General features: G+C 43.2%; 1 protein-coding gene across 8 annotated transcripts in view; it reads left to right on the top strand.

The window, feature by feature from the left end:
• The window catches only part of MYO18A (myosin XVIIIA), a 328,523-nt gene that overhangs the window by 129,814 nt on the left and 185,795 nt on the right, over positions 1 to 12,914 (top strand). For all 8 annotated transcript variants that reach the window (XM_066599575.1, XM_066599574.1, XM_066599571.1 and 5 more), the window contains 4 exons: positions 5,197 to 5,407; positions 7,845 to 7,987; positions 8,512 to 8,612; positions 12,077 to 12,134. In XM_066599575.1, the coding sequence (XP_066455672.1) occupies positions 5,197 to 5,407; positions 7,845 to 7,987; positions 8,512 to 8,612; positions 12,077 to 12,134 (513 nt within the window). The remainder of the gene's footprint in view (positions 1 to 5,196; positions 5,408 to 7,844; positions 7,988 to 8,511; positions 8,613 to 12,076; positions 12,135 to 12,914) is intronic.

The raw sequence follows: 12,914 nt of genomic DNA, 5'->3' as shown, positions 1-12,914 counted from the left end.
TTGCATCGGGGCCCGGGAGCTTCAAGTTACGCCTCTGCCTGGATCCCATGTGGCCTCTGCTCCTAAATCTGTCTATGTAATCTACATATCTAGTGTATTTTCCAAAGCCCATATAATGGCTTCTGATCCCATAAGCAAAAATACAGGATGGGCCACAGAAAAATAGCCAGACACCACACTCTAATGAAAGTAGTCTAAAAGAAAATCTTGTCTGTGTTGCCCATATCAACCAATCACAGCGCAGCTTTCATTTTACCTCAGCAGAATAAGAAATGAAAGCTGCGCTGTGATTGGTTGCTATGGGCAACAAAGACAGATTTTCTTTCAGACCGCTTTCATAAGAGTGTGGTGATGGGGTACTTTTCAGTGACTCGCTATGTAGAAGCAAAATCTGTTCAAGTGTTATTTCCCCCTTTTTTGGTGACACGGCCATTATATGTTCCCGGTAAGAGATTCTGTAGCTGCTTATGTCGGCAGCTGTTCTTAAGGTGTTATTTCCATGACCTGCCATCCGCCCCAGAGTAGATGGACAGTTGAGCACCTGATGGCGCTATATCCGAAGCCGTATCCCGTTGTCATTTCCGTTTGCTCTTGGTGAAATACAGTAGTAGGCCTCAGGGAATGCCATTTTGCTCTTAAATTACCCTTCCTTTCCAGCAGCAGAGACCCCTTATTTTTGAGCACAGAGACATCAATCTCTCCAGGCTTCATTACAGGTTTGCTGTGAAGCGAGATGCATCAGGGCGGCCGGGTCACCCAGGCCTGTCGGCTCTATCCCTTCTTCCCTGTTAAATGTGTTCTGGGTTTCCATGGCGACAGCCGTTCCCCTGAGCTGTGCGACGCAGGTACATTCACTCCTCATTATGGTCGCAGTCAAGATCCCTAATAAAATCATCCCTTATCTTGTGTCACTTCTGCCGCTTTTCAGATCCATTTGTATAAAGTAGAAGCATTCTGTGGAACACGGCAGCGCCAGGAGGGCACATCCAGGGATCTGGGGTCAGCACAGGCTTCATCACACAGCCTTCATTTACACAAATGGTCTACGGATTGGGGTGAACGCTATAAATTGACCTATAGCTGCTGCAAAACATGAATAGGACATTGCAGTAATAATAGTACTAATGATCTCATATGAGCGATCCGAACGGACAGTGATCAACCCTATTCTTCATCTGTGCGCTGAATGTTCACGCAAAGCTAAAACAAAAACTATAGTGCAGACAACAAATAATAAATCTATGCGCAAGCCCACGCTTTCATTATTTTTGGGGGTCTTTCATGATTCCTGCTGCCTCCTCTTCTGGTCAGGCATTTGTCCAGCAATTGAGCATTGTTGTCTGGACCTTACCTTCTCAGGTCTTGGATTCAGTTCACACAGCAGTGTGTCGGAGGTATATGGCGGTAGGATTTACCAATGTATAGCTATACCGAGGTGGGTGTCAACTCAAAGAATGGTAGGATTGGAAGGGACCTCTGGGTTCATTCGGTCTAACCCCCTGCTCAGTGCAGGATCACTAAATCATCCCAGACCGATATCTGTCCAGCCTTTGTTAGAATACTTCCATTGAAGAACAACTCACCACCTCCCTTGGTAACCTGTTGCACTCATTGATCACCCTCACTGTCAGAAAGTTTTTTTATTTTTTTCCTAATATCTAATTGGATATTTATTAGCCATAGGCTGCCATGTTGGGAAAAAGTAGTCATCCTCATGTTACAATGAACATTGTTACTTGCAACCGAATTCAACATTCAATATTTCAGACAGTCCGGATCTGCGGCACGTACAGCTTGCTGGAACATCCAGCCGATTCGCATGGGCATTTCACTGGTAAACCCCTGTATTACGGAAGTGCTTGCAGTGATAGGCGGTCTAGTAGCGCCTCCTTACAGTACAGTGCGGTACTACATGTCCTGTGCGGGACTAACATTTTTGAGGGGACTATAGTTGTCTTCATATAGGATTCACATAGTGTTATGGTTTCAACATGCAATGGTCTTGCAGGACCTAATTAATATTGCATGCGGAGGGGGAACCCTGCATACTGGATATATGTATATGGAAATATGGGATCAAGGTCCTTGTGATAAGTAGAAGTCCCAGTGCTCAGAACCCCCAGCAATCAAACACTTAACCCCCTTTGCATAGGGAATAAGTTCGTCTTGGAATACTAAACCCCTTTTAGAGTGAGCCTACACTTTGAACACCACTGCTAAAAATGTGCTAATTTTTTTTTGTTATACTTTTATCAACTATTGTAACTTGTATTCTTCTACAGCCTTACCTCCTGTTTAGGATTGAAGCAAAGAAAGAAAAATCTTGTAGATGGCTCTATTGCAGGCTGGCCAAACTGTGGGCATATATGTCAAACTTAAAGAAAAAATTATATATAATTTTTTTTTTCTTTGCGGGATGCTTCTGTACGGAGTTAAGAGAGATGGAATAATACTTCTACAGTGTTACCTGTGGAGGTATTATTCCATCTCCCTTATTTGCATATTACCCAGAGGCGCATGAATGGCCTTTTGAGTCTCCTCGCTTACTGTCTAGGTGCTCTCCCTAAGGAGAAAAGTTAGCGTTTCTGACCTCTGTAGGGAGTAGCGCAGCAGACTCTGCTATTCCATACAGATGAAAGAAAAAAGATAAGCTAGTGTATATCAGCCCAACGGAAGCCATAAGGATGCTTTTGTTTTTCCACCTCTGCTAAATGGCAACCTGTGGATACGTCTGACATATATGCTGACAGCTTTACAGCAGGCCGGCCAAACTATCTACAGGATATTATTCTTTGCTACAACCATGAGCAGGAGATTAGACTGCAGAGGAAAGCACGGTACAGAAGCTGATATCATTTATAGTGCAAAAATGTTTTAGTTACAGTTTTATCAGTGGTTTTCAAAGTGTGGGCTCACGTTAACGGGGTTATCCCAAGGTATGGACTTATGCACTTTTGTCTTATCCACAGGGAGTTGTTGGGGATCTGACCATTGAGATTCCTATTGATCACAAGAATGGGGATCCCGTATTTCCCATAGTTGTGGCGATTGAACATGCACACTACTGCAGAAAAGTCGCTGATCTTCAGCGACTCTTCGGGGATCATGAAAGAGGAATTGCCATGGCCAAACAGCTGAGTCTCAGGATGAAACTTTACCGTGCCGAATGGATCCCGTTGACTATAGTGGGGTCTGTCCTCTTTCTGCTCAGCCGGCCGTCTTTGGACGGAAGAAAAAGCGCTGAATGCAGCGCTTTTTCCTCTGGTATTTTGAGCCGGATCTGCAACTGAAACACCAAAGGATCCAACTCGGATATGAAACCGGCCTACAGGCATGCTTGTTGTATTCAACTGCACTATGGGCATAAAGATCTTTGATTGTCCTTACAGACAATTAATCTGCCAGTGTTAAATGACGCTAAGCCCGTACCATAAGAGCAACGGATTACTGCTGTATTTTTCTATCCGTATTACATCCTACAAAGCACAGTACAATACGAGCAAATGAGATTTTTTAAAACCCCCTTTATATTCAGATTGGGATATTCAAATATATAAAATTGGGATTATTCACCCTGGAAAAAAGACAGTAAAAAGGATGACCAAATCACTATGTATAAATACATGAGGGGACAATACAAGGATCTCTATCATGATCTGTTTATACCCAGGACTGCGACGATAACAAGAGGGCATCCGCTACGTCTAGAAGAAAGCAGGTTTCATCACCAACACAGAGGGGGGTTCTTTACTGTAAGAGCAGTGAGACTGTGGAACTCTCTGCCTGAGGATGTGGTGATGGCAAATTTCACAGAGGCGTTTAGGAGGGGACTAGATGCTTTTCTAGAGCGCTATATTACAGGATATAGACATTAGATCACCAGCAAGGTTGGTGATCCGGGTCTTGGAGTTGGGTAGGAACTTTTAAAACGTTGATCCAGGGATTATTCTGAGGATTTTTTTCCCCCACATGGGCTAATAGGCTTCTGCCTCATTGGGTATTTTTGCCGCCTTTTGGATGAGCAAACAATAGGTTGAAGGGAGACTATGTCCATCTAGTTCAGTCTGTGTGACTATGTATTATATGGCACATATATATTGCCCATTTCTGTGCCACATGTAACAGAAATGCAGATTTTGCCATGAATTTATTGTGGATTTGCAGTCTGGACTCGCCCCAAGTCTGCTGAGGATTCTTATCCCAGTCTTGGAATTTAAAAAGCATTTAGGGCTTAGATAAAAAATAGCTTTTCTTGATTTCTTGAGCTTTATGTCACAGAGCTGCAATGTGCTGTTCACCTTATTTCTAATAATCTGCATCATTCCCCTCCAACCGAGGTAGCATCTGTATGGAGCACAGAGAAAATGGAATTTCACCCAGGAAACTGTGTTGTGTCAGATGCATGATGTCTGTACTAATGAGTTCTGCTGCACGCTGGGTGTGTTGTTGGTGGCTGACATATTGTCACACCTGGATTGTTCTCAGCACTCTCTGCTTAATTCCCATCATCAATAATAAGATATATTCAAGTGTGCTAGTGAGTGCTGGTTATATTGGTATACTAATCATCTGCAGGTTCGCATGTTAACCCTTCCCAGTCCACTGTCTGACATCTTCCTACATTCTGATTGAAGCTTGTACAGCTCCAATATCAGAAGATGTCCGACAGGGTATTCTTACCGTCTGTTGTCGTCCACTCCGCTGTCGGAGCCTCTCTGGCGCACACACTGGCTTCAGCCAGCAGATGGCACCATTGTACAAGAGCAAAAAGAGAAAGCCTTTTAGAAAACCCTGAATCCAAAATCGGATTGGAAAGGGTTAAAACTTATTTTGCTACAACTTGGGCGTAAGGGGCTAACTTTATAGATGCAACACTTGTACTTGCCATCAGACTTGTGGACATGAAGGGGTAGCTTCTGCTTACCCTATTATTATGGACAATAGGAACATGCACATGAATCTTACTGCAGCACAACATTAATAGGACGGAATCTGCACTGGTTCTCTAGTTATTGGGAGCCAAGCTGCTGCCAGAGGTGTCTGGCAGCATCTTTCTCCTCTCCGCTGTATCTTTCCAATGCATTTATGCTTTGCTCACACGTGTGAATGGTTCTTCCGATGGGCATTGGTGGTCTGAGCGCTCTGGATTGATTGGATTTAACGTGGTCTTGAATGTATTCTGTTGCCTCATTGCAGGTGATGCACATGTTCAAAGGATGTCGCAGAGAAGACACATCGCCTCATATATACGGAGTGGCACAAGCTGCATATTGGAATATGCTCATGACTCGCCAAGATCAGTCCATTGTCTTACTGGGGAGCAGCGGTTCCGGCAAAACTACCAGCTGTCAGCATGTCATCCAGTACCTGGCTACAGTGTCTGGGAGCACGGGGAAGATCTTTTCAGGTATAGAGGTGTAAATGGGAGGAAGGAAAATACTCTATTGTCGCCTAAGGATATATTCATACCTTGTGGTTGAAAAACTCAATGGAAAACTGCATAGTGAGAACAAGGGACATGACATTGCTGCATCGTCCATATAGTTCAATGGAAAGGTCTTTGCACTTTCACTTGGACCTTTCCATTGAAGTTTACAGGGGTTAAGGAAAGAGCAAGCCGTGCTCCTATGGATATGCCACAAAGCTTTAAGGGAATATCCTTATTTTATAGCACATACATGTTCCGCAGCACTTTACAAACAGGCCACACACGTATGCAAGAGCCCCGTGTGGCGCAGAGTGCTGAAGCAGCAGAAATGCAGTTCTAAGCTCTCGCTTACGACCTGAAGGTTGCAAGTTCAATCCCCGCTTGGTTCAGGTAGCCGGCTCAAGGTTGACTCAGCCTTCCGTTCTTCAGAGGTCAGTAAAATGAGTACCCAGCTTGGTGGGGGGTAATAAATTACCTGAAAGCGCTGCGGAATAAGTTGGTGCTATACAAATAACAAGATTTGATTTATTTTATTTTTTAATTATTAAGCTAGCAGGGATACCCGGCGTTGCCCGGGATTAAAACTTGAACGAAAGACACATTAACATGGATTGAGATTTTAAAGAAAATTTGTGTTGCCCATGTCATTTTTGCTAGAATATGTGATTGGTTGTGAAGACCAAAAACATAGTGTACAGAGCAGTGCTGACATAGCAGATTGCAGTTACATTCTTTTAACTATTTCAACTTTTTACGTTTCGATTTACAGCAAAACACAGATTACATAAAAAAAATCTAATTTCTACGCAAATGAGGTTGCGGGTAACAAGCTAGTGCGTATATAACTAAAGCTATGTAAACCTATCAGCATGTCAGTATTAAAGCCAACATGGACTTAACCCTCTTGATCCGCTGAACATGCTGTATGTGTGCAGGGTTTGGATGGAGTGGGCTCAGGAGCAGAGCCTGCTCCATAGACAGCGGGTGTCAGCTGGAGCAGCCATGATCAGAGATAATAAACAGGGGTAGTCTATTGGGTGCCTAAATAGATGTATAGATAGGGTATCCTCTCTTACTGTACAATTCCACTTGCTAGCCAGCTAGAGCAAGATGGTGAGTCTTGAAAGGCTATACATACCGCCCCGGTGGAGTACAAATCTGTACATCCCTCTTCAAGATCAGATCTTAGTTCCTCCATATGTTTTATGGCATCATGCTATTCTCGGGATCACTTTTCTTTGTTTCCAATATCTGGGGATGATTTGTCGCTTTGCCATGAATGTTTTTAGAATATGTTAAATGGAACCATTGAAATATGCAACTTGTCCCTCAAAAAAAAAAACAATTTATTTTTTTTCTATCAGCATGGTTGTGTTCTTAAAAGGTTAAAATGAAGAATCATGCAACATTAGTAGCCAGTTGAGAACAAGATAGAGTGGAGATATTTGTGACCCCGTCATATCAGATGGGAATAGAAAAGTTAAAGGAGTTTCTGGTTTTAGGCAAATAAAGACATTTTTGTATTTTTAGTATTCGGTATATATGTGTGATTTAACTTCTGTGTGCGAACGAGAATGAAAAGTAAGCAATTCCATCCTTCCAATGAAGGTCTGAAGGGGAGGTGAGGAGGGGTTTCCTTGGGGAGGGCACCCAGGCAGTGAGTGGGTTGGGGGATGGCATCGTCTCTTCCCAAGGAGAGCACCCAGAAAGGGTGCTATTCCCAATCCTTGTTTTATAGACTCGGTAAAAACTCATACATTGATTTAAAGGAATGCTGCCATCCAATAGGTGGCGCTGCAGAGGTATTGTTCCATCTTCCTTGTTTGCAGGTCTGAAGGAGAGATTTCACATTCCTTGTCACTAGACTAATTATTTACTGTTATGGTCATCCCTCCCTGCTATTTATCTAAATGCTATTGATCCCAGCATGTCTGTGCCCTCTTACTCTCTGTATCTGGTAATTATCTAGTGCAAATTAAGCTCACCATGTTCTGCCCTCCCATGTGATCATGTGTATTTATTAAATACGTCTTTAGAGTCGTTCCATTAGAAGCCTGAGGAAGGACCCGGAGAGGTCCGAAAACTCGTTATAACCATAATGTATTTTTGGTAGCCATTAAAAGGTATCCTATCTACAAGATTACTTGGTTTCTCTTGCTGGGACCAATCACATTAGCTCTACTGGCTAACACAGCACTAAACCCCTTTTTTTCCCATTGATGAGTAACCGGAATTTGGTGGCCGCGGGTAAGCAGACACCTGCATTCCTGACGGGTGGAACTTTTATGACACGTCCTGTGGATATGACATAAATGCCTAGGAATAAGCCTCTAAGATGTATGCGTTACCAGAATCCAGTACTGCGCAATTATTCTGATAAATAGGATTTACAAACGATTGTCTTTTATTTTTACAGCTGAAAAATGGCAAGCTGTGTACACCATGCTGGAAGCTTTTGGCAATAGTGGCTCAAGCCTGAATGGAAATTCCACCCGGTTCTCACAGATCACTTCATTGGACTTCGACCAGGCCGGACAGGTGGCTTCAGCTACCATACAGGTAAGAGAGAAGGCTTTCCATGTAATGTCAGCGAGAGTCTCTACACTATCGGCAATCTTCATGGGAAATGTGCTTGGATGTGGAAATCTATCTGTACGATGTGCTATTTAGCCTTCAGCAGAGAACGGATTATCATGAGATACTAAGTAGCTTTCCATAAATGTGCACAGACTAATTCATTTCTAACTAGAAAGCGAATTCCACGGATGTTGGCTACGCAAGGGTCTTTAGAATATAGCTGGCAAAGAAAAAACACTTGTTCTACTTACTTTTGTCCATGTCCATAAGCACCGCAAGCTTCGAAACGGAGCATAAGTGATCGGAGTGCTGCCACCTCTTCCCTCAAACAGTGTTAGCAGGGTGCTGCCCCCTTACCCCCAAGACGGTGCCAGCAAAATACTCTGTCCCTAAGGGAGCTCACATTGATGTCCACTACTACTTGATGGGGGGGGGAGAGGGTGGCTTGGTTTAATTGAGCTATGTATCTATATTAAAGTGACAATGACCTTTTTTGTATATTTCAGACCATGCTTTTGGAGAAACTCAGAGTGGTCAGACGTCCCGAAAATGAAGCAACATTTAATGTCTTTTACTACCTCCTGGCAGGGGCAGACAGCGCACTCCGGTAATTCAACAAGCTGCATTTTACTATTGAACTTTGCATGATGTTTCCACCCTTCTGAAAAAAGTCATTTGCGTTCCTGTTGAGTATCTTATTTAAGGGCCACTCCGGCGAAAACGCCCTTTTTTTCCTTGCTTGTTCCCATCACCTAATTTACCGTCGCACTCTAGAGGTCTCCTCCGTGTATTGCAGCTACATCCATGGAGTGCAGCCTCCTGTCTGCTGCTTATCAGTCACCATCTTGATAGAGAATTTTTTTTTATTTTTCATTACTTGTATTTTTAATCAATCCCATGATGCATCAGCTAGAAGCTATGCCATTTCTGCCTGCTGTGGGGAAGTTTAATTATCATTACCTTCTATATTCACCTAAATAAGCTACAGCCCATAGTTATACAGTCAGAAGGATGATCTGTAATCTCCTCTATTACAACTGTGTGACAGGAGCTGTGACAGTAAGGGCTCCTACTCACTGGAGATATTTTCTTTCTTGTGCTGCAAGAGCACGAGAAAGCTATCGCAGCGCATGAAAGAGGCCGATATAGAACCGGCATATCGCAAGTGGTTTCAATGGGGCCAGCGACAGCAGCGCTACCCCCATTGAAAGCATAGGGAGAATGCCGCGGACTTCTACCACAGCTGTGACAGCTATGGGGGATGAAGGAAACTCCTGCCACAGCTAAGGGCTATGTGTGATTGGCTGAGCGCTAAGCAGTAGCTGCTATTGGCTGAGCCCCCAGCCAATCTGCACAGCCCTTTCAGGAGGCGGGGATTTTTAAATCCCCGACTGCTGAAAGAGCTTCATAGCAGTGCCGGGGAGCCAGCAGGAGGACGTGGCTGAGCGCAGGAGAGGCGAGTATAATTTTTTAAATTTTTTTCACACTTTTGGCAGATTATCGGGGAAGGGCTTATATTTCAAGCCCTTCCCCGATAATCATTCCGTGGGGCTTGGCAGAAAGCAGTGCTTTCAATGGGATCGGCAGCAGCAATGGAATAGAATACCGGGGACGTCTGCCACAGCTGTTACAGCTGTGACAGAAGTCCCCGGCATTCTCCATCTCTCTTCAATGGGGCTAGCGCTGCTGCCGCTGGCCCCATTGAGAAGACTGGCGATATGTCGGCGTGATGCCGATTTTGTTTTGTTTTTTTCTCGCACTGCGATGCGAGACTTTAACTTTAGAATCGCATCGCAGTGGAGAAAATATCGCCAATGGGTGGGAGCCCTTACTGTGATAGAAGTATCTGTGTACCCCTTCCGGCAGTTTCTTTGACTAGAAACTGAAAACATAAATCCAAGTAGATCTGAGCTGGTCAAAACTGAAATCACTTGAGGCGAAAGAGACCAGGAGTATAAGTATATATTTATATATATATATATATATATCAGCGGAGTGGCCCTTTAACCACAGTGTTGCTATATAAACAGTAACTATACTTTTCTACTGTGGGGCTTCTGCTGTAGTCTGATAAGTTATCTGCACTTTTTATCCTTTTATTTAGGCAATCAACTTTATGCATTTTTTTTCTCCCCATCTGCAGTTAAAACATTACAAATGATCCCTCCAGCTGGTATTTTATAATTGGCTGTATTGTAGCCTAATTTAGCAAATTTGTGTTACTTAAAGCTCATTTTATTGCATGCTTAAGCTTTTTGATTTATTTTTTTTTGTCTGTCTTAAACAAAAACCACTTTCTGAAATGTAATTGTCTGTTACAAAAATGATCGCTGTTGCTGTAAATGAGTTAATGTAACGTTCTCCAGCATATCAGTTGGCTTCAGATGGTTTGGTGGTTTGAACCTCCGTAATTAAGACTCTATTCACTCAACCATTTGGGGGTTCTGTCAGAATTTCTGTCAAGCTCTTCAGTATATATGAAGACAAAAATTAGCGCTGCTGGATGTGCTTTTCTGGCGATCAAAAATACTGGAACCCAAGCAAACCCCATTAAACTACGAAAAAAATCCGACAGGACCCATTTGCTTCTGTTGGAGAATGGATCAGTTTCTGTGGACATGGCTCTGTTGTAGACAGAGGCAATGAGGTAGTGCAGAAAATTTTGGGGAAAAAAAGGTTGGTTTTGCTACAAAACCAACTTTTTTTTCCAAAAGAATGAATTAACTTTTCATGACTGACAGTTTTTTTTATTTTTTTTTTTGTGCGGTGGTTTGCCACTGCCACTGCCTTCCTCAGTCATCTTTTACCCCCCAGCAAGCTGGGTACTCATTTTACTTACCTCTGAACAATGGAAGGCTGAGTCAACCTTGAGCCGGCTACCTGAACCAGAGAGATTAAACTTGTAACCTTCAGGTCGTGAGCGAGAGCTTAGGACTACATTTCTGCCGCCCTAACACTCTGCACCCCAAGCCAGACATATTCAGAAGATATGGGAAATGTAAAGGAAGAATTTAAACTTCTCCCTTCTGCTGGATCCACTTTTGGTTCTGCAACCAAAACCTGAATCAGAATTTGCGCCATGCGTTACGGACTTTTATGCAAAGCTGCAGCAGATTTCACCCTTTCATTTGAAGGCATGAAGTTTGCTGCAGATTCGCATCAAAATCCACACCAGGGGTGTGGATTTCAACATGGGTTTTAATGCAGATTTTATTGTGTTTTTTTCTACAGTCTACACTAATTCTGCTACGTGTGAATGCACCCTAGAGGGGTGTTGGGACAGATAAGTGTAATGCAGAGCGGTTGTCGGCTTTGTACACGCAAACTTATTAGCCATTGAGAACGGCTGCTGTATAAGGGGTTATTTTGTAGATCCCGCAAGTCTGAATTACACAGATGGCCATTGACTTCAGTAGGCGATACATATTATTATAACACCTCATTGAGATGACCATACACAACTTGCATCTGCAGAAACGGTGATCGTCGCTTGTCCTATTGTCATCTGTAACACGGACCAGAATAGGGCATGCAGAGATTTTGCTGGTCTGTGTGAAAACTCACCTGTGTAAGTATCCGCATAGGCTATAATGGGTACATATGTGCCCATGAAATACATGGGAAATACGACCATTGGAATACTGCCTGAAGGTGCCTAAACACCTCCAGCGTTTGTCGGCCCAATGCCATTCAAGTGATAGCTATTTCTTCAAACCATCCCCTATGCACATGAATGCTTGGTTCAGGTCGACAGTGTTTTCCATGGCAGAGGAGTAAGCCGCTGCCAGACAGCTCTGTTGGGGCGGCTTATCTCCAAGGACCACAAAAGGACCGGGCGTTAAAATTCAATGTCTGTTGGGAGGGTCAGAAGGCCCTTGTACAAATAATTGGCTAATCCCACTGAAATCGGTGGATTTGGGTGACTTAGTAGTGATGACAGCTGCTCACTGGGGTCTGAATGGTGGGACACCCTATATTGGTAAGTAGACCACCTCATTTAGTATATACTATATTGCACATTTTTGCATTGCTATTAATTATACTGTAATTAAAACTTGTCTAACTTTCCAGGACAGAGCTTCATCTCAACCATTTGGCAGACAACAATGTTTTTGGCATTACATCCAAGGTGAGCAGTTTTGTCGCCTCTACTTATAATAAGGTGGTTATTGCACTTTTGCTATTGGTGATACAGGTAGCACTGGTATATATTGGCGCACCTGCTGTCATGTCAACGAAGGCTGACTCCGGCATTGTGACAGTCCTCTTGTGTTGTATCCCGTCACGGCTGAGCACTCTCTGCATATTGGGTTTATTAAACCATGCAAAGAGGTAATTGGCTGTAGACTTAAGTGTTTAGAGTGACTACTTGGTGCATCATTAATTGTATTCATATTGTAATCTCGTATCTGTGATTCACCGTGAATACTTGCCGGCTGACGCTCAACTTGTTCAGCCGCCTCCATTGTGTACGGCGGATTCAGCTGCTTATTTTCCGAATAAAGCTGACTATATGGAAAAAGCTCACTTTGTATGGATTAAAATATTTCAAAGGGGTTTGTCACCTTGGCACTTCTGTAAAGCAATGTTCTATAGAGCTGTGATCTTCTGTGACATTCTACAGTGTAGTACAAAACAAGCGAGAACATGAAGATACCGATAGAAATAAGCAAGTGAAACTGTTTCAAGGCTAATAACAAATGCAGCAGGAAAATTTAAAGTGGCTGTTCCATCAGAAACAACCCCATTCAGATTTTGGGCCCTAGGGAGGTAAGCTCCTACTCCCGGAACCTCTGCTAAAAACATACTGATTTGGTCAGAGAATGCCTCAGCCAGCCAAGCAGATTTACGTGATGGCCTTACAGATGAGTTTAATAGAGACTTAATAGCTGTCTACAACTATTTGAAG

This window comes from Eleutherodactylus coqui, chromosome 4 (genome assembly GCF_035609145.1).
Source record: "Eleutherodactylus coqui strain aEleCoq1 chromosome 4, aEleCoq1.hap1, whole genome shotgun sequence".
In the NCBI taxonomy this organism is placed as follows: Eukaryota; Metazoa; Chordata; class Amphibia; order Anura; family Eleutherodactylidae; genus Eleutherodactylus; species Eleutherodactylus coqui.
Note: the sequence above shows the minus strand (reverse complement) of the source record. Positions and strands in the feature narration are given on the sequence as shown.